Source organism: Zophobas morio, unplaced genomic scaffold, assembly GCF_036711695.1.
Source record: "Zophobas morio isolate AGI-343-1 ecotype UQ-CSIRO unplaced genomic scaffold, CSIRO_AGI_Zmor_V1 ptg000057l, whole genome shotgun sequence".
Lineage (NCBI taxonomy): Eukaryota > Metazoa > Arthropoda > Insecta > Coleoptera > Tenebrionidae > Zophobas > Zophobas morio.
The window spans coordinates 249,968-270,177 of NW_026972162.1; the positions used below are offsets into that span (position 1 = coordinate 249,968).

General features: G+C 38.4%; 3 protein-coding genes and 2 non-coding genes across 10 annotated transcripts; all 5 read right to left on the minus strand.

The window, feature by feature from the left end:
• Window positions 1-142: 142 nt before the first annotated feature.
• Window positions 143-4,747, minus strand: LOC135142976 (ATP-dependent RNA helicase p62-like). Of its 4 annotated transcripts, none has more exons than XM_064074795.1 (7): window positions 4,672-4,747; window positions 4,476-4,555; window positions 3,729-4,213; window positions 2,431-2,992; window positions 2,011-2,249; window positions 886-1,064; window positions 143-671 (listed from the first exon to the last, which is right to left on the minus strand). In XM_064074795.1, coding segments are annotated over exons 2-7 (1,656 nt in total). In that variant the 5' UTR covers window positions 4,478-4,555; window positions 4,672-4,747; the 3' UTR covers window positions 143-482. The 4 variants fall into 4 exon arrangements, with proteins under 4 accessions (XP_063930865.1, XP_063930864.1, XP_063930863.1 ...); XM_064074794.1 differs by having other exon boundaries at window positions 4,476-4,599; window positions 4,672-4,693; XM_064074793.1 differs by lacking the exon at window positions 4,672-4,747 and having other exon boundaries at window positions 4,476-4,665.
• LOC135143062 (small nucleolar RNA SNORA57) lies at window positions 720-860 on the minus strand. Its single transcript, XR_010282669.1, has one exon. It is a non-coding gene; the product is annotated as a small nucleolar RNA SNORA57 (small nucleolar RNA).
• A 1,266-nt stretch (window positions 4,748-6,013) lies between the features above and the next one.
• On the minus strand, window positions 6,014-10,500 carry LOC135142977 (ATP-dependent RNA helicase p62-like). Of its 2 annotated transcripts, none has more exons than XM_064074797.1 (7): window positions 10,401-10,499; window positions 10,182-10,258; window positions 9,421-9,929; window positions 8,539-9,100; window positions 8,024-8,262; window positions 6,756-6,934; window positions 6,014-6,536 (listed from the first exon to the last, which is right to left on the minus strand). In XM_064074797.1, coding segments are annotated over exons 2-7 (1,680 nt in total). In that variant the 5' UTR covers window positions 10,184-10,258; window positions 10,401-10,499; the 3' UTR covers window positions 6,014-6,347. The 2 variants fall into 2 exon arrangements, 1 of the variants encoding a protein (XP_063930867.1); XR_010282659.1 differs by lacking the exon at window positions 6,014-6,536 and adding an exon at window positions 7,190-7,672 and having other exon boundaries at window positions 6,843-6,934; window positions 10,401-10,500.
• Window positions 6,584-6,724, minus strand: LOC135143061 (small nucleolar RNA SNORA57). The gene has a single exon (XR_010282668.1). It is a non-coding gene; the product is annotated as a small nucleolar RNA SNORA57 (small nucleolar RNA).
• Window positions 10,501-11,852: 1,352 nt separating the features above from the next.
• Window positions 11,853-20,200, minus strand: LOC135143042 (probable ATP-dependent RNA helicase DDX5). Of its 2 annotated transcripts, none has more exons than XM_064074878.1 (7): window positions 20,138-20,200; window positions 19,885-19,973; window positions 16,399-16,796; window positions 15,778-16,304; window positions 15,340-15,725; window positions 14,211-14,695; window positions 11,853-14,120 (listed from the first exon to the last, which is right to left on the minus strand). In XM_064074878.1, the coding sequence occupies exons 2-7, from the start codon at window positions 19,917-19,919 to the stop codon at window positions 13,792-13,794; spliced, it is 2,160 nt and encodes a 719-aa protein (XP_063930948.1). In that variant the 5' UTR covers window positions 19,920-19,973; window positions 20,138-20,200; the 3' UTR covers window positions 11,853-13,791. The 2 variants fall into 2 exon arrangements, with proteins under 2 accessions (XP_063930948.1, XP_063930947.1); XM_064074877.1 differs by having other exon boundaries at window positions 16,399-16,802.
• Window positions 20,201-20,210: the final 10 nt, after the last annotated feature.

The window sequence follows — 20,210 nt, forward strand, 5'->3', positions numbered from 1 at the left end:
AATGGAATGAATGAATGAATGAATACCAGTCAATCTTCTGTACTTAAAGAAACTTGTTCATCGACCAATATCCGCCACGTCAATAAAAATACCTTTGACTGGCACTGAAAAGGGACTGGGATGCTGTTAAGAAAACAATTCCTTTATAAGACACATTTTTATTTCTTGACAACTATTATTTTGACGAACTGCTGGAGGTAAATTTGAAAATATTATATTACAACAATGTAAACGTTCAAGATTATACCAACGTAACTAAAAGTGGATTCTAATCACAGTTACAAACATTAATTAATAACATGAGAAACTTAAATGCTACAGAGAAATTAAGAAACCACTCGGGTCACGTTCAATAAATATGTTGTGAATTGTACTAAATAAATAAAAAGTTCAATTTGCAACTAAATTCGACGCACTTGGAATGCATCTGAAGAAAAAATACTGTCATAATTGATCAGCTCACTCTCGTGTCCACACATGATTTAATAAGAACCTCCGTTACTATATCCGTTGGTTCTTCCGCCATTGTTAAATCTCTGGTGATGTCTCGGTCCACTGTTTTCTCGGCCCTTGAAACCGCCTCCGTAACCGCCCCAGCGACCGCCGCCACCGCCTTTATTGCCGTAGCCGCCGCAGCGGTTTGCCATTTCAGAGAGCTTCGGATTTACAACCTACCAAAAAACAATACTTTAGGAGACTTGTTCCATACACGCAAGTGTCGATGTGGGGAAACTTGAGGATGGGATCCAGACAAGAATCGTGTGGACACCGAAGGCATATTTCCCAAACTGTAATTTTCCTTCCTTCAGCATTCATGCTCTGCTGATTGGTCGACGCAGAGGCATGCCAAAAAAGGAAGGAAATTCCGAAGATGATCGATCTTACCTGGTTGGCTTCTTTGAGGACAGAAACCAGATCTTTGGCTTGCCGGAAGTTGGATGGAGTGAAGAAAGCGTATGAAGTACCCGTGGAGTCAGATCGACCCGTTCTGCCTATTCTGTGAATGTAATCTTCTGAAGAGTTGGGATAGTCATAGTTTATAACGTATTTTATTCCTTCCACATCTATAGGAGAAGTCGTTTAGCGTCGGTTTTCAAATATGTCCGAGTTTTAGCGTTATTAGTAAACATAAAAAATAAACTTGTCTTAACAAAATAAAATTAGTCAACACAAGTTAAGCTGAATTTGAATTTTTTAAAATAAATCGGACACCGCGTCGAGCGGCAACAGTTTCCATTTTGACAACACAAAGTGCCGCTTTCCGCTCGACGCGACCCCTACTCGATATATAAATAAAAAATATCAAGAATACTAACCATGACTCGAGTTTCACGGATCCACGTAGTAGTGAAGCTTTTACAACAAATCATCGGGAACAGCTATAGTAGCATATAGTGGCGGTGGCAGTGATGTCCGAGCGCATGTGCTGGAGGATCAATTAAAAATCGTGCGCTCTAGACACCGCACGACCGAACGGAAGACAAATACGCGAATTTGAATGACATTTGTTTGACTTGGCATTTAGTAAATCCCCGAAACGTACGATTCAAGGAAACGGGAGTGGGGGAAAGGGTGGATTTTACAACCTGGATTATACAAACATGTGCCATATTTGATGCGAACATACATCAAATCTTCCATCGGTCTTCTACCTCCTCAACCGACCAACCTGAGAGCGGGTTAGCCAGCCAGAGGCACCGCAAGACACAGAATTGCATCCTATAAAAGAACGCAACAAAGGCGTAATTATTAGCACGTGCTAAATACGCTCATCCTGCATGTGCCTCTGAAACAAAAAGGACAACCAGACTGATTAATAATCTGCTCCGTACGTTATCCTTAACCTACAATCTAGGCTTGTTCAATGCCCCAGAGTGCTACTATGGCATAGTGAAAAATACCGACGTTTACTTTTTTGATTTTGTACGTCGAAAAACAAAACTGAACATGGTTAAATTCCAAAAAGAAAGATGAAAATCAAAAGGACGCGAATCATTGACAAAAACCTACCCAATCCGCGAGCCGCTACATCTGTAGCTATTAAAATGCTCGACTTTCCGTTACGAAATTCTCGAAGGACGTAGTCGCGCTCCTGCTGGCTTTTGTCACCGTGCATGCACACCGCTGGCCAACCGTAACGTCTAATTGTTCTCGTTATGTTTTCTACCTTCTTCTTTGTCTCCACGAAGACGATTATTTTGGTGCCCGGCTCGCCGTTGTTGCCGATTTCCTGCAACAAGTTGTTTAACCTGGAACAAGAAATCAATAAATATAGTAACTTTCAACACTCGGATAATCGTGTCAAAATAAAAGAAGTCAGTTCTTCTTAGAGGATAGGGTGATTAAAAAACATCATAGCTGTCATACAGACACGTAGCTCATCATTACATTACTGGCTCTCTGATCATATGGCATAAAACAGCAACTCACTTTGTTTCCTTTTCATGTTCTTGACACACGTCGACGATCTGCAGAATGTTATGATTGGCCGACAACTGCAACGACCCAATGGTAACCTGAATGTAGTTCCTCAAGAAATCTGAAGCCAATTTCCTAACTTCTTTCGGCCAGGTTGCGGACCACATCAAAGTCTGTCTATCTGGTCTGATTTGTTCAATAATTTTCCTAATTTGTGGTTCAAAACCCATGTCCAACATTCTGTCGGCTTCATCTAATACCAAGTATGTGCATCTTTGCAAGTTTGTGGTACCCTTTTCTAAGAAATCGATTAATCGTCCCGGAGTGGCGATGCAGATTTCAATCCCCCGTTCCAGATCTCTGGCTTGGGGTCCTTTAGGTGCTCCACCGAAAATGCATGTATTTCTAACGTACGACGAACTACCAAACTCGTGAGCGACTTGCTGGATTTGTTGTGCTAGTTCACGTGTTGGGGCTAAAACTAAAGCGACTGGACCGTCACCTCTGGTGATTGGGGGTTGATTGTTGATATGAACTATCGCTGGAAGGATGTAAGCAAGAGTTTTTCCCGAACCTGAAAAAAAAATCATAAATGTATTGGGTGTACTGCTGACATTGTTATGATCAAAATTTTAAAAGATGCTAAATTGCAAAAAACTACCCCTACATTATTTATAGGAGTAGTTTTAATCAAACTGATCATTTAAGCTGATTCACCCTGCATGTAGAAAGTTATGGACAGGTTCTATTTAAAATCTCATAGCAATAAGTCTGTTAGTGTTGGAGATATTACATTTTAAAAATGTACCGAAAATCCCATGAAAACGCAGCGATTCCTCTTAAACTACACCTACTAAGGAATAGTAAAATAAAGTTTAATTTTCACTGTTATCAATTAGGATCGTTATTTTTAAGCTAATTGTGAATGAATCTCAGTACTATCTAATTTAAGAATTCAACAAGCACATTGCAGGTTTCAATCATTTAGTACCTTTAATTGAACTTGAAGCAACTTTACACTTGCACGTGTTTTTTACTTACATTTGTGAATCTTTAGTTAAACTGCTATTAGTTCACAACATTTTTTATGCTAAATTCCACCTTGCCATTTAGAATAGATGTTTTTTATTATATTATCCTCTATAAAAAGTTAAAAAATGTTCACACAAATTAATAACATTTTGTTCAGAATAAAAACCATTCAAAACCCAGAAAGTTCACCTTCTCGTACATTAGCACGACCTTATTTTCATAAATCCATACCACAGTTACAAGTCAAAAAAAACCTTAAAAGCAAATATAGATCTCACCTGTTTGAGCAATGCCGACCATGTCTCTTCCACTCATCGCTACGGGCCACCCTTGGGCCTGAATTGCCGTGGGTGCATCGTACCCCTGTTTTTGAATCTCATGCATAACATACTCAGGAAAACAAGCTTCGTTAAAATTTTGAATGGGATTTGGAGCATCCCCATCAACTGTGATCCCTTTTGAGAGTCCATATTGGTCGACCTCGAACTTGGAGCGGTTCGCTACGGCAGGATGTGGCACGTAGAAATCTTTCTTGAAAGGTCTCAGATCCTTCATGTCCCAGTTGGGCTTGCGGAGGCGGTTTCCAGGTAGGCCTCCATTTCCGATTCCGTTGCGGCCGCCGCCAAAACGTGCACCTCCGTTACCGCCACCATTTTTGTATCTTCCCGATGCGAATCCGTTGCTAGTGCGGTTTATGCCGCCCCCGTATCCATTGTCGGAACCACGACCACGATACGAGCCGCCATTTTGTTTGCCGTAAGACCTGGAATTTGGCGAAAAGACACTTGAAATGGGGGCTACAAACACCATTTTTGGATGAGTTGTTCACGTTAGAATTTTCTGACGTGAGGTGGGTGAAAAATTATCGCAATTTGTACAGAGTTAGGCAGGGTTGCTAGGTTACGGACGGCAGACATTTTGAAAATCCCAAAAATTATCGATTGCCCACTTTTGCTGTCTGTATTTTGAGATAATAAATACAGATTTACAAAATGATCATGAGGAGCGATTAAACAGGTACTTACATGATGAATTTAGTTGGATGGTGTTCCTAAGACGGTGTTAACTTCCTTGAATTTTGCAGACTTTGGAGTTGTACGGCCTTCTTTGCAAGGAAAAAACGATGAATAAGTTTCAGTAGCGTGTGTTCTAGGTACCGTAGAACGTTACAAGTTTGTTTTTGGTAAATTTCCAGTGGTTTTTACAAAGAACAGCACTTACCTCAACAACGTCCGACGTCGAAGAGAACAAGCAGCGCCCCCTGGGATCAATAAAACGGATGTTGCGCACTGCGCGTTGCGTAGACGGAAACATGGGTAAAATTAGAAGCAAGGTTTGAAAAGATTATTTGCCAATGGAAAATTTAATGTCTTGGACACTATTTTGTTTTCGTTTATTTAAAGCACGGTGGTTTAAAGAAAACGGCTCTCAAACTAATATTAAAGTTTCAAACGCAGTTGTCATTTTTTTTTTTCAATTTTCGCCTTTTTCAAAGGTAAATTGACTTCACAAAGTAAAATTCTAATATATGTTGTCAAATTTCTTAATATTCTTTGATTAACCGTATTTTCAACTACAAGCGTACATTTCAAACGATCCAACATACCTAGGTGCAACTAGAACCAAAGACGTTGATGTAAATATGGTGCTTGTACACTTACGAGCACGTAATCTCAGGCACTGATGTGTCATTTTATTGACATAATTTGTGAAGTACTCCTTAGGCCTTGGGTACCACAATTTTACTTGTATAATGCGTACTTAACTCCGACTGGTTATGTTCATACTGCGAAAGAATTCGACCATTAGCACGTTCAGAAAAGAAAATTTGATTGATTTTTATTGAACTAATTGATATAATTATACACTCGTTTTATTTTCAAAAAACTGATGCCTAGCCTATACACTCATAAACGAACAAATTTTGATTAAAAATTTAGCTTGCTTTCAATAACCTTAAAATGTTTGCGAGATTTCACAAAGTCAAACTGTAAAATGTTTTGATTTTTTTTTCTCAAAAATCTGGATGTCAAGGGTAAAAACTCAACACGGATTCATAAAACCACAAATGCAGGGTATTTTATTTTATAAAATATAAATAACATTTACTACTGTAAATTTTGGAGATGACGTCACTCCATCATTAGTGGGTATGATCAAACAAATTTTGAATAACGTTTTACAATCTTCACGATATTCTCAACAAATATATAATCATCCATTTCAGAAAAAATCTTGACAGACGGAAGCGGGAACAAATTTTTCCCTACTCAAGGGATCATGAAACGTGGAAAAAATATTAGCCAGTCACCAAATGGACTCGATTGGAATACTTCCTTCCGAGAAATAAAAACATGTCATTGTGTAAACTATATACATTACCTTGTAATTTTACATAGTTTCTTTTCAAGTGAATAACATCATGACGTTCAAATTGTCTCGATAACATACTTTTTCATTGGTTATACACAACTTCACGCTCATTTTTTAGGTTGAATTTCCATTCCTTTGAAATGTAGAATTCAGACCTTCATTTTATAATGTGCCGTTTTAACACAAAGACTTTGTTTACAAAAACATTTTTATTTCTTTAAAACTAATATTTTGACGGATTGCCAAGGATAATCGGGAAAGATTATATTGTATCAATATAACTAAAGTCGATTCTAATCACAGTTACAAACATTAATTAATAAACATGAGAAACTTAAATTCTACAGAGAAATTACAAAAACCACTCGGGTCGCGTTCAATAAATATGTTATGAATTGTTATAAATAAATAAAAAATAAGTTCTCTTTTAGTCAATTCGCAACTAAGTTGGACGCATCCGGAATGCATCTGAAGAAAAAAATACTGTCACAAATGATCAGCTCATTCCATGTCCACACTCGAATTTAGTATGATCCTCCGTTACTATATCCATTGGTTCGTCCGCTATTGTTAAATCTCTGATGATGTCTTGGTCCGCTATTTTCTCGGCCCTTGAAACCGCCTCCGTAACCACCCCAGCGACCGCCACCACCGCCTTTACTGCCGTAGCCGCCGCAGCGGTTCGCCATTTCAGAGAGCTTTGGATTTACCACCTAAGAAAAAACGATACTTTAGAAAAGTTATTCCATTATAAGAATGTCAATGTGGGGAAATTTGAGGATGGGATCCAGACAAGAAACGTGTGGACACCGAAGGCATATTTCCCAAACTGTAATTTCCCTTCCTTCAGCATTCATGCTCTGCTGATTGGTCTACGCAGAGGCATGCCAAAAAAGGAAGGGTCCTACGACGACACATGAAAATGATCTTACCTGATTGGCTTCTTTGAGGACAGAAACAAGATCTTTGGCTTGTCGGAAATTGGATGGAGTGAAGAAAGCGTATGAAGTACCCGTGGAGTCAGATCGACCCGTTCTGCCTATTCTGTGAATGTAATCTTCTGAAGAGTTGGGATAGTCATAGTTTATAACGTATTTAATTCCTTCCACATCTACAGGAAAAGTCGTTTAGTATAGAGTTCGGAATGCGTCCTAGTTTTAGTATCGTTAGTAAACACAGAAAATAAACTTGTCTTAACAAAATCAAAATTAGTCAACACAAGTTAAGCTGAATTTGAATATTTGTAAAATAAATCGGACGCCGCGTCGAGCGGCAACCATTTCGATTTTGACAATACAAAGTGTCGCGTTGCCGCTAGACGCGCCCCGTGATTGATTTATAAATAAAAAATATCAAGAATACTAACCATGACTCGAGTTTCAAGTGATCCACGAAGTAGTGAAGCTTTTACAACAAATCATCGGAACAGCTATAGTAGCATATAGTGGCTGCTGCAGTGATGTCCGAGCGCATGTGCTGGTGGGATCAATAAACAATCGGGCGCTCTAGACACTGCAGGACCGAACGGAAGACAAATACTCAAATTTGAATGACATTTGTTTGACTTGGCATTTGGTAAATCCCCGAAACGTGCGCCGAAGCGGCGATTTAAAGGAAGTCGGAGTGGCGGAAAGGTTGGATTTTAGAGCCTGGATTATACAAACATGTGCCATATTTGATGCGAATGTACATCAAATCTTCCATCGGTCTTCTACCTCCTCAACTGATCTACCTCAGAGCGGGGTAGCCAGCCAGAGGCACCGCAAGACACAGAATTGCATCCTTTACAAGAACGCAACAAAGGCGTAATTATTAGCACGTGCTAAATACGCTCATCCTGCATGTGCCTCTGAAACAAAAAGGACAACCAGACTGATTAATAATCTGCTCCGTATGTTATCCTTAACTTACAAACTAAGCTTATTTAAATAAATGAGATTCGGTTTTTGAGATGCTCCTACGTGTTGGCGGTCACCAGACACATGCCGTAAGCTTACTCCCCACCCATTCAACTGGCGCACCCTTCAATAATGAAAACAAAACCAGTCTGGAAAATCCCCAGAGTGCTACTATGCCATAGAGAAAATTCCGAAGTTTACTTTTTGATATTTAAGTCCAAAAACAAAACTGAACATGGTTAAATTCCAAAAAAGAAACAGATGAAAATCAAATCGACGCGGAATCATTGACAAAAACCTACCCAATCCACGAGCCGCTACATCTGTAGCTATTAAAATGCTCGACTTTCCGTTGCGGAACTCCCTCAAAACGTAATCGCGTTCTTGCTGGCTTTTGTCACCGTGCATACACACCGCTGGCCAACCGTAACGTCTGATTGTTCTAGTTATGCTCTCTACTTTCTTTTTGGTTTCCACAAAGATGATTATTTTGGCGCCCGGTTCCCCATTGTTGCCGATTTCTTGCAATAAATTGTTTAATCTGGAAAGAAAAACAAAACAAGTGATAAAACAAGTTTCAAAATTCGAAAGTTTTTATTAAACGGTGTGAAAGTCAGTTCTTCTTAGAGGATAGGGTGAGTGAAAAAGCATCACAGCTAATCAGACACGTTGCTCATCATAAAAATATGACGTGATCAGAAATAGAAGTGGTTTTATTGCACACTACATATATTTTTCCCGAGGGATGCATTACATTTCTATTTCTGATCATTTGTTGTCAATAACACACTAAATATTTCATAGAATTACTACTCACTTTGTTTCCTTTTCATGTTCTTGACATACATCAACGATCTGTAGAATGTTATGATTGGCTGACAATTGCAGTGACCCAATATTAACTTGAATGTAACTCCTCAAAAAATCTGAGGCCAATTTCCTAACTTCTTTGGGCCAGGTTGCCGACCACATCAAAGTCTGTCTATCTGGTCTGATTTGTTCAATTATTTTTCTAATTTGTGGTTCAAAACCCATGTCCAACATTCTGTCGGCTTCGTCTAATACCAAGTATGTGCATCTTTGCAAGTTTGTGGTACCCTTTTCCAAGAAATCGATTAATCGTCCTGGAGTGGCGATGCAGATTTCGACTCCTCGTTCCAGATCTCTGGCTTGGGGTCCTTTGGGTGCTCCACCGAAAATGCATGTGTTTCTAACGTAGGACGAACTACCAAAGTCATGTGCGACTTGCTGGATTTGTTGTGCGAGTTCACGTGTTGGGGCTAAAACTAGAGCGACTGGACCTTCGCCTCTGGTGATTGGGGGTTGATTGTTGATATGGACTATCGCTGGAAGGATATATGCGAGAGTTTTTCCAGATCCTGGAAAAAAACGTAAATGTAACTAATGTTAAGGTCACCAACCTGAAAGATGATAACTTTGTTTAAACGGTACAGTAAACACTGACAAGTGGTTAAGTTGAGTTTCACATAACACTCTACTTACAATTAATACTCTATTTATTGTCTGTACAGTTAAATAATGTTCACAACAATCAATTTAATAAGTTTCTCGTCAAAATTATTTACATTAAAAAAACAAATAACATTTCACTGAACGCTTTCTACATCAGAATTTATTTTCTTAAAGCGCCCACATCACAATTAAAACTAAAAAAAAAAAGAACAAATAGAAACCTCACCTGTTTGCGCAATACCGACCATGTCTCTCCCACTCATCGCCACGGGCCATCCCTGCGCCTGAATCGCCGTGGGTGCATCGTACCCCTGTTTCTGAATCTCGTGCATAACATAATCCGGAAAACACGCCTCGTTAAAATTTTGGATAGGATTAGGAGCATCCCCGTCAACAGTGATCTCCTTGGAACGCCTATACTGGTCGACCTCGTACTTGGACCGATTCGCCACGGCAGGATGCGGGACGTAGAAATCCTTTTTGAACGGCCTCAGGTTCTTCATGTCCCAGTTGGGTTTGCGGAGGCGATTTCCAGGTGGGCCCCCACTTCCGGGTCCGTTGCGACCGCCGCCGAAGCGACCGCCTCCGTTGCCACCACCTCCGCCGCCACCGCCCCCGCTTTTGTACCTGCCGCCCGATCCAAAGCCGTTGCTGCTGCTGCGGTTCGAGCCGCCTCCGTATCCATTGTCTGAACCTCGGCCTCGGTACGAGCCGCCATTTTGTTTGCCGTACGACCTGCAATTAGAGGAAATATCGCATGAAATGAAGGCTGCAAGCTCCATTTTTCTTTTAATAGCGTGGTTTAGCTTTCGAGTTAAAACTGTATTAATGGAAAATATTGAAAAGTAAAGAAAGGTTGCTGGGCTACCAAAGGCAGACATTTTTAAAATCCCGAAAATTATCGATTGCTTGAATTCCATCGTTTGGACTTCGAATTGAAAAATATTTACAAAGTCCGTTTACAAAGGGCGCAAAAACTGTACTTACATGATTACAGTTGCTGGATGGTGTTCTTAAGGCGGTGTTAAACTTGATTTTTGCTGGGCTTTGGAGTTGCTGGAATTCTGCCGAAAAAACAAGTGAATGAGTTTTTGTCGTGTTTGTTGTCGTTAAAATGGCGTGAGAATCAACAGTTGCACACTTTGATGCAACAAAAACAATTTTTTTTGTAAAAAAGTGAATATTTTTGCGAAAAGCTCTACTTACCTCAACAACGTCCAAAGTTGAAGAGAGCAGCGATGACGAAATTGGGGTCTTCGGCTTCACAAATTTCAGAGCACATGCGCACATTTAGAACAAAGCGGTAGTGGCGGCCTCTGGGATCGATAAGGCGGATGTTCACCTTTTTAAAATGCGCGCTAAAATTTAAATTAAGAAATACATATTTCTAAAGTGTACACAAAAAACACATTTCTTTACTTTTATTTTCTAATAATTGATTCAACAATAGTTCGATGTACAACGTGTATTAAATTTCCATAGGATGACAATTCTTTCCATTTTCCAAAAAATTTGAGGGCAATGTGGCGGCACTATTTTAATTTGTAATTCTAAAATTTTACAATAATAATACTAGTTTACAAATTTAAACTTTTTTTCATATCCAAAAATAAAAAAATATTTTTTTACTTCTAAATTACTTACTGATAACAAATCCAAAAACGGATAATTCTTATCACGTCAGGTTTTTTCATAAATCCAAAATAACGAACTTTGCTTTTACCTTCACGTTAGTGTTGAACTGATTCATGTTAATGCACCATTGTCGCATAAAAAATGTCTTCGAGATCGTGCAAAGTATAAGTGCAAATCAGGTTTGTTACGTTTGTGGTAAAATTATAGAACCTAAAGAAGCAATACCTGTTCAAATATGCTTAAAAAGAAGGTATCAAGGTTTTTGGGATAAAAATGTGTTACTGTTGGTCTATTATAAAGGAAACTGACAGTACTGTCAATAAAAAAAGCCAGTGTCAGCCAGTGTTAATCATTTTTAATTTTCACTCATGTCATAATGTTTATAACATATACTGGGTGTTGCTTTTATTTGATACAACCCCTGTAACTTCTTTACTTTTAAAGATAAACCTATATTTCTTTGAGCAAATTTGTATCATTTTAAAAGATCTTTGTGAGGCCAACCTCACATTTTTATTATCATTTCCCGTGGAAAAATCGAAAGCAATCAATTATTCTAAAATCAGTACTTGAAAAATTTTAAATAAAACATTGATGACAATCTAGTAGCTTGAAAAATTGACACTCATGTTATTGATTTACGTAAATGATCTTTTAAAATGATACAAATTTACTTAAAGAACTATATGTTCATATATATTTAAAAATAAAAAAGTTACAAGAGTTGCGTAAAAGAAAAGAAATCCGGGTTTGTTTATATAAATATCTCAAAAACCTGACGTGATGGATTTTTTCTGCTTTCAGATTTGAATTTCCTGAACCCAAATCCTTTAGATTCAACTATTTTTGTCTTTGGATATAAAACCTTGTAAACTAGTGTAATCGATACGATAGCTTGGCCACTCTAATAAAATCAACAGTCAAATAGTAACTATAAAAAGTATCTTTCAGTTAGAAAAATAAACTGAACTAAAAGTAAATGTGTTTTTTTGGAACTCGGTGAGTGGGAAATAAAAAGACACCTTTACGGTACATTTTTATTTGAAATATTTGAATAAACAATTAATTCGGATTTTTTGACATTTTAAATAAACCAGATGGAATATTTTTGAAAATACATGTACAGCCTTCTGCAAATAAAAATATGTGTGTATGAAAATAAAATCCAATTTTTGAAAATTTGTCGTATGTGAAATTTTCTTAGAAAATACAATACAGCGACATTTGTAGATTCCATCTTTTTCATTAAAAATTTCAAGTCCCAATTTTTTTCACAAAATATAAATATTTCGTTTCCTTTTTTTTTTTAATGAATATACAATTATACATCCAGGTTAAAAATCGAATTGCCAAGAAAACATTAGAAATGAATATATTCAAATTACAACTATATTAATACTGTATTACATACAAGAAATGCACTTGCTGGAAACTTACAGAAGAGTATATAACTAATAACTTTTTCTTTTAACAACAACTTTTTTTCTTTAGAGAGTTTTAATGCGAGGGTCATGCATCTAATTTGTCGATAAGGAAAAAAACAAACTAAAGTAAGTAGTGATAAAACATGACCGAAATCGCGCTTAGCGGATCACTCACGTTTGATTTACCCCAGTTCTGGTTCGAGACTTATAATTACAAGGTACTTGCGACAGAAACATACCACGAAAGAAAAACGAAACGTGAAAAAAAAACAGACATATTAAATATTATATAAAATCGTTAATCGTTACGATGCAATGGCGCGAATGATAACGTCATAGAATAATGAAATAACTTTGTGCTTGCCGCACTCAGTGACCGAGATACGCTCTCTTTCCGTATAAAAACTAATAAAACTGTATACGTAACAATAAAAATCTTGAGGTTCAAAACGGACCGTCTGGCCTTGCTTTAAAACGAAACATTATCTAGAGATATTTCAGTCTTTTTTATAGAAAATATCACATTCCTTGCAACGTTATTGTACATAGCTTAATATAATAACGCTTGGCGTTTCTCCCAGACACGGAAAAGTTAATATTATTATTCTTTTGCTACCGTAATCGCTAAATATCACAGATGGACGTGCGCACTAGTCAGCACCACGCTAAACGACGAACGAGTTAATACTTAATACTACACATATTTACACGACACAAGCAGTCATGTCAAGAATCGCAATAAATTAAAAACGAAAGGTACGAGTCACTTGCACACGACGCGTACGGCTAAAACTCTCACTCTGCGCTGCTGCTGGCTACAATTTTCCCGTACAGTCAAAACATCCATACTTCGAAGCGACCCCAAACAAAGGAGAAATATAAATCTTTGACTGGACGCTCTTCTCCTAAACAGCATGGATTCAAGTTAATATATGAAATACTATAGAACGAAACGAGCCCGAACTCCCCTTCTATATGTTTCGTGCATTTCAACAGCATACAGATAGTTACACTAGACTACCTAAATCTCGTTGCGAGAACACACAGATTACACACTAAATATATAATAACGCCGGAACCGGCAAACAAACACCTGTAAGAGTCGGAGAGCCCACTGCGTTATCGAATAAACATTAAGCCAAAGCGTGCAAACGTCCCCGGGCAAACCCCACCCAACATCGAAACACCAAAAACTGGCGACCGAGCACTTTTCCGAAAAATTATCACTTCAACCGCATAGCTCCTCTGCCGATCAAAGTAATAACGCAACCTAAACTATAATTTCGATATTAAACGAGGCCTGCCCCGGGCGCGTGACGTCGCGTCGTTGTGTTAACCAAAAACACCGAATTGACAACGTGTATGAAGGGGATTCCATTTCAAAACGTGCAACCGCACTAAACCTCAACACTTGACGCAAGAAATTTATTATTAGTACAAAAATAACTATCGTTTTGACATGGATCGATCCACCCTTCAATGAGATTACATATAGACTACATAAAACAGGAACGACGCTGGCGCCCTCTGGTGCGTATTTACTGCTGTACGGCGGTTGCTGGCTGTTGGGTGTAGGGGTAGGTGTAGGGGAGGGGGCCGGGGAATTGGTTGTAGGGTGTCGCTTGACCTTGACCCATTGACTGATAAGCGCACGGGTTGGTGGTGCTGGGCAAGCGGCTGCTCTGGAAAAATTTGTGGTTGATGATGGACTGGATGCCGTCCGGGCCGGGCGCCGCTTGCATCATGTAGGCCTGTGGGGGCACGGTGTGGTACATGTTGGGGCTGCTGGCGGGCGGGGGGCCGCCGTACGCGGGCTGGCGCTGCTGGTTGTAGCGGGAATGGGCGTTGTAGTTGCGTGTGTTGTTACCTGGAAGTTGAAACAAGTCAATTAATCCGGTTTATCACACAGTGTAGCGACGCGCTAATAAAAAAAAAAACAGAAAACACTACAACGTACCATAATGTCTCCCGCCGTTTCCCTGCTGACTCTGCTGGTACATGTTGGGCGGACTGTAAGACGCTTGATACCCTTGACCGTTTTGGAATTGAGGATTTTGATAGCCGAATCCATTCGAGTAGTTCCTCTGACCGTTGTTCCGTTGCATATTGTCGCCCCTCGGTCCGTTTCCGTTCATGTTGACTCTCGCAGATTGGTTCTGCCGATAATCATTGCCGTTGCTGAAATTCTTGTTACTCCAACTTTTCGTTCCCCTATTCGAGTTGTTCGAATTAGGCGAGGAATTATCTTTGTTTCTGTTGTGCCATCTGCTTCTACCGTTTTGGGTTGGACGGGCGTTTTGCGCCATTTCTTGTAATTGGGAACATACGTTCTGGCCGGCTTCTTCTAATACGGCCAATAGATCTTTTGCTTGTCTTTGATTGTTGGACGTGAAAAATGCGTAAGCTGTGCCGGCTTGTTGGCATCGGCCGGTGCGACCGATTCTAGAAAATAGGAAGTGTTTACTGCGTCATATCGTTGCAGTTTGTCAAATACCGAAAGTGAGCACAGTATGACATACGCGAACGTGACACAAGGCACAAAGTGGTGCGCTGCATGTAAACGAATGCTGCTATGCACGCACTTTCGGTAAAAGTAACTTATTATCCATTCACTAAACATAAATGACATAAGAATAAAATAACAAATTCTCGTATACTGTTTTTAATGAAATATTAGCGTTGGCGGCACTGAGATTTTTTTTCAAACAAATGACCAGGATGCTTAAACATCAATTTAACTACTGTCATCATATCATCGTTAGTCCACCGCGATAGAATGCGAACGATTTTTTTTTTGTGCCAAGTATGAATTATTGTCTAACAAGACATGCAAACTAACGGCTAAAATATTTATGGTATTTAAGATCCTAAATTTTATTCCCATTCCACGTAACTAAAAGTATTTATGGAGAAATATTTACTGAAGAAAAACTGAAGAGATTAGTTGACATAAACTATAATTTTATAATGACGGGCTGTACTCTCTAACTACACACCGATTTTTGAAAATTGAAAATTTGACATTGCTTGTCATTTATGTTTCGTGAATAGATAACAGGCCACGTTTCACAAAAACAAATACTGACCTGTGGACGTAGTCTTCACTGGAGTTGGGGTAATCGAAATTGATGACGTACTTCACATCTTCTACATCCAGGCCTCTGGCTGCCACATCCGTAGCAACCAAAATCGAAGATTTGCCCGAACGGAACTCCGCCAACACATAGTCGCGCTCTGGTTGAGACTTATCACCATGAATAGCAATAGCGGCATAGCCTTCTCGTCGGATACATTTCGTGATATCATCAACCTTCTTCTTGGTCTCGACAAAAACGATAATTTTGTTGCACGAGTCGGAACCGATCTCTTTCAGAAGCTTACACAACTTTTCTTCTTTGTCGTTTTCGTCGCAAACTTCCACGATTTGTTTGATGTTATGGTTCGCGGCTAAAGATAGCCCACCGATGTTTACCTATTAATCAAACAATTTTCATTTCATAACTATTAAACAACCAATTATTTACCTGAACGTAGTCTACCAAGAACTCTTCGGCGAGTGCTTGCACCTGTTTCGGCCAAGTTGCCGACCACATTAGGACTTGCCTGTCGGGTCTGATCTGCTGGATAATCTTCCTAATCTGGGGCTCAAAGCCCATGTCCAACATCCTGTCGGCTTCGTCGAGCACCAGATAGGTGCACCTTTGCAAATTGGTGGTACCTTTTTCCAAGAAGTCGATTAATCTTCCAGGCGTCGCGATAACTATTTCCACTCCTCGTTCTAAATCCCTTGCTTGAGGCCCTTTGGGCGAGCCTCCGAAAATACATGTATTTCTCACCATGGTCGTTGACCCGAACTCGTGGGCTACTTTTTGGATTTGTTGGGCAAGTTCTCTAGTTGGGGCTAGGATTAGGGCAATCGGGCCTTCGCCCCTCTGGGGCCTTTGTTGATGGTTAATGTGGACTACAGCTGGTAGCATATACGCGAGAGTTTTTCCAGAGCCGGTCTGGGCAATCCCTACCAAGTCGCGACCCGACATCACCACTGGCCAACCTTAAAATGAATTTTTGGAGTTTAGTAATTGTTTACCCTAATTTTGAAAAAACAAAAAAATTATGAGACCAAACTAACGCTGAAAATGTATCACCTTGCGACTGGATGGCGGTTGGGTCGGCGAAACCTTGCTTCAGTATGACCTGCATGATGTAGTCAGGGAAGTTGCCCTCTTCGAAGCACAAATTGGGACACGGCACGGTGTTTCCTCGCACTATTATGTCGTTTACGTCCCGGAATTCGTCGACATCTTGCTGGCTGCGGTTCTTCACGTTGTTGTGAGGAATGTAAAAGTTCTTTCGGAAAGGTTTCAATTCCATTCCGTTCCACACAGGTACGGTACTGGTCTGTTTTTGGTCCTCTTGAGGTTTCTTTTTGTATTGTTTTGAAATAGGGCCCCCAAAATCTTGAACTGGAGCGATGGTGTGCTGTGGAGGGCCGTACCAATAGTTGGACTGCTTACCGAATTGTTCACTGCGATCAGGACGTGATCTGAACCTGACACAAATCTCGTTATTGTACGCGGTCTTTGCGATTAGACAAATTGCTCAAAAATCAGCTTTGAAATTATTTTACTGAAAATTGTTCGTGATATGCGAAGTTGTTCAATTCTTTTAGGACGTCACAAGGGGGGGGGGTACTATAGTTATTGTTGTATTCAAAAAATGTATGTAGGCGATAGTGGGTTGCAAAAAAGGTGAACTGACGTCATAGTTTCTACAATCGAAAAACCAACACTTTTTTTTATTTAAATGCACAAAATTACTAGTTTTATTGTCATCTCTAGATCTGACAAATTTCTTTTATTTCATTTATTGTACAGCTACAAGTAGCACGAGCCCACACACCATGAATTAAATCTTTTTTATCGCCTTTACATTTGCATATATGCAAAGTTCATACTTAAACGTATTAATGTCGTCATTACTCAGGACCGCAAATAATAAGGGACTTAAAAATGAATCTCAATGAACCTCTCAAAATCAGTGTTACGTTAAAAAAATTTCTTCAATGTTGTACTTTCTAGAATTTAACGACTATTAAATCTAAACTGCTCTAGGCAACACGATACCCACGCTATGACGTCATTATTTCCTTATTTCAATATCTTACATTTTAACGTTTACTAAATGAATCGAGAGAATTAGAAAAAAATAATTGCTTAAATATAACTGTCAATTTTCTACAAATGAAACCTTTATTGATTTTACCATGTTGTTTTTCTGGCAGCAGATCCTTTATTACGAAAGACAACGGTCCGGTTAAAAGCAATATTTAATAATAATTTCAAAAATATACAAAGGAAAAATTAAAGGATTGGTGCAAGGTTACTTGCACAGAACTTCCGTCGCCTCTGAAGGAGTGCAGCATATTCAGGTATTTCGAAAAATTATAAAACTTGGTCTTGTGAATATATTTTTTATGATAATCCCTAGAAATTAAAAAAGAATTGCTATGAAATGTTAACGTAAAGATAAAGAAGCGTGCAACCGTCTTGTCCAAAAAAAAATTCGGGCAAATGAGATTTGACATGGAAGTCCCATTGCTTTTCATTGATCTATGAGAACCTGATTTGCTCATCTTGCCCGAAATTTTTTGGAAACGACTGTATGTGGATGTTTCAAGTGAGTGTTTCCATTACAAAATTTTGTGATGACGTTGTCAGCGTGTATATCAATTTGGATAGGTGCAGTGTATATACTAATAGGTAACAACACTATATTTCCAAATTTTCGGGAAAATGGAGTGAGCCGTTCTTGATTTAATCAATAAAATAAATTGACTCATTCATTAATTCTTCTAAGTGACCAATTCTAAAAAATATGTATTCACTTATATTTTGCAAATTTTAGATCGAATCAGGTGAAAACGGGATATCTATTTTTCGTACTCTCGAGGTCACAAAACGTCAAAAAACATGCCAATGGACCCTGTTTCAAGCTCGCGGTCGGGAATTAAAAATAGTCGGAAATTCCCTTGCACCTTATTACACAAAACCAGACTGTTTAATAAAGATGTAGTAATTCTTGACAAGAATAAAAATTAATTTTAACAAGTTGATGACAATATCATAAGTTTATGGTCTGAGATTTTCAAGGAAATTAAATGGACAGTTTCTCCAACAGGGAAAGATTAGTGGAACTGTTTATGAGAACATTTTCAAACAAAACACCGTGTATTTGAATACTGCATATTACTCCGTCTCTCATTCGCTTATTTCGATGTGTTGGTGTGACCCTTAAAAAAGGGAAATTTTTGAAAACACTGTATAATAAGACTCACTTTTATTGTTACCACAAGTTTGGTTTGTATCTCTAATTATTATTATTCATTTCGTAACTCACCATTTACAGTAAAATGAAAACAGTGATTGACTAGTAAACACAGATAAAGGAGCGTGAGATACTATAAATTTCACGTGAGATTTACTTAATAGACGGACGGAGAAAGACAAATAAACGTAAACGGGAGTAAGAAAAACATAAACACTCAAAAATATGAAATTAATACAGTCGTCAAAACGATCTCATGACGTTTCTTTTAATTACGATCGAGAAGTAAAAATCATATAGCAACCTTCAAAAAAATTTGCGAAAAAAAAAGGTAACGATAATGAACTCCTCTTACTTTTGTACTCGTTTTAAATCAAGTTTTTACCGCACGAATACCATAATTATAATAAGAAATAATTGAAAAATTACTTTCAACCAAAATCAGTCTCAGTTCATTATTTAACTATTTAAATAATCTAAATAGTACGCATATTTGCGTTATTATGAAATGGAATGATATACAGCCATATTTACACGTAAGAGACACGGTGACGTTTGCAACAAGGACAACACCATTAACTTAACCGTTTCTTATCTACTTGGAAGTAATGTTTCCGCTTTTCATACCTTTGCCATGTCAAGATTTTTACGTTTGAATATATTTTTAAATCTTCTAAACTTTTGAATATCCACTATACAACCAACAAATATCAATAATTGCAAACAAAAATTTAAAGTTTTACAAGTTTTACGTTTTCTTTCAACATCTGACAATTGTTTCTAAGTTTAAAACCTTCAAAAGACTAAAACTGTTTAGGCAATCTGTTACGTTACAACATTATAATGATTTGTTTTTTGCGAATACATTGAGCAATAACGACATAGATTAAGGATGCACATTACAATTTATGTTAAATAGTTACTTTTTTTTACAAATCTTAATAATTTTAATGAGCATGAAAAATGTGCATTAGTTTTCGTTATAGGGTAAAATTTCTTAAAAGTTAAAAAGTTCAACTCGTGCAAGTCGTACGACCAACCCCTTCGAACCAGTCTACGCTACACTACAGCCTTCACCAATTTAAGACTCCCCATAAAACGTACTCGACCGCAAAATAGCCAATTTCTCACACAAACCAAACCTTTCCATCCCAATTCCCGACATTTAATTGAAAATTGTTCGCATAACACGACTGACAATCAGAAAATGGCAGCCTTTGTTACAGAAGTGGAACAAGAGGTCAACCACTTTCCATTGTCAAAATCGCCAAATTCCGACCCGAAAATCAAAAAGACACATCACTTACATCGAACTATTGTGGAATACGTTATTATACTGCATACTGCAGCAAAATATGGTACCAAATTTGTTTCAATGGACTCCCAGTGGTGAAATCTGCAAAGAAAGAATCACGTCAGAATCGACACGAAGTGACCGATTTGCAACTTTCGTATCATTATTCGATCGCCGAGAGGCCCCAAATTAGTACTGCGGTTGCAATTTCGCGAAAATAGGTCGGTTTTTAAAGGAAATTGGAAAATTATGGGAGAAAACCTCACCTATCCCCAACCAGACCGGCGAACAAAACGGTAATACGCATGTGCAGCGGTAATTGGTCGATTGCGATCATAT

Bases quoted from the DNA above. Each gene is read 5' to 3' on its own strand.
- LOC135143042 (XM_064074877.1), bottom strand. From the start codon at position 19,919: ATGCAGTATAATAACGTATTCCACAATAGTTCGAT. The intron at 16,803-19,884 runs GTAAGTGATGTG...GATTTGTGTCAG, and splicing joins GTATTCCACAATAGTTCGAT to GTTCAGATCACGTCCTGATC. The intron at 14,121-14,210 runs GTACGTTGTAGT...TTCAACTTCCAG, and splicing joins AAACGGCGGGAGACATTATG to GTAACAACACACGCAACTAC.
- LOC135142977 (XM_064074797.1), bottom strand. The intron at 6,935-8,023 runs GTAGGTTTTTGT...CTTTTCCTGTAG, and splicing joins TGTAGCGGCTCGTGGATTGG to ATGTGGAAGGAATTAAATAC. The intron at 6,537-6,755 runs GTAAGATCATTT...GTTTTTTCTTAG, and splicing joins TCCTCAAAGAAGCCAATCAG to GTGGTAAATCCAAAGCTCTC.
- LOC135142976 (XM_064074795.1), bottom strand. The intron at 2,250-2,430 runs GTGAGTTGCTGT...TTCTTGTTCCAG, and splicing joins GAACATGAAAAGGAAACAAA to GTTAAACAACTTGTTGCAGG. The intron at 1,065-2,010 runs GTAGGTTTTTGT...CTTCTCCTATAG, and splicing joins TGTAGCGGCTCGCGGATTGG to ATGTGGAAGGAATAAAATAC.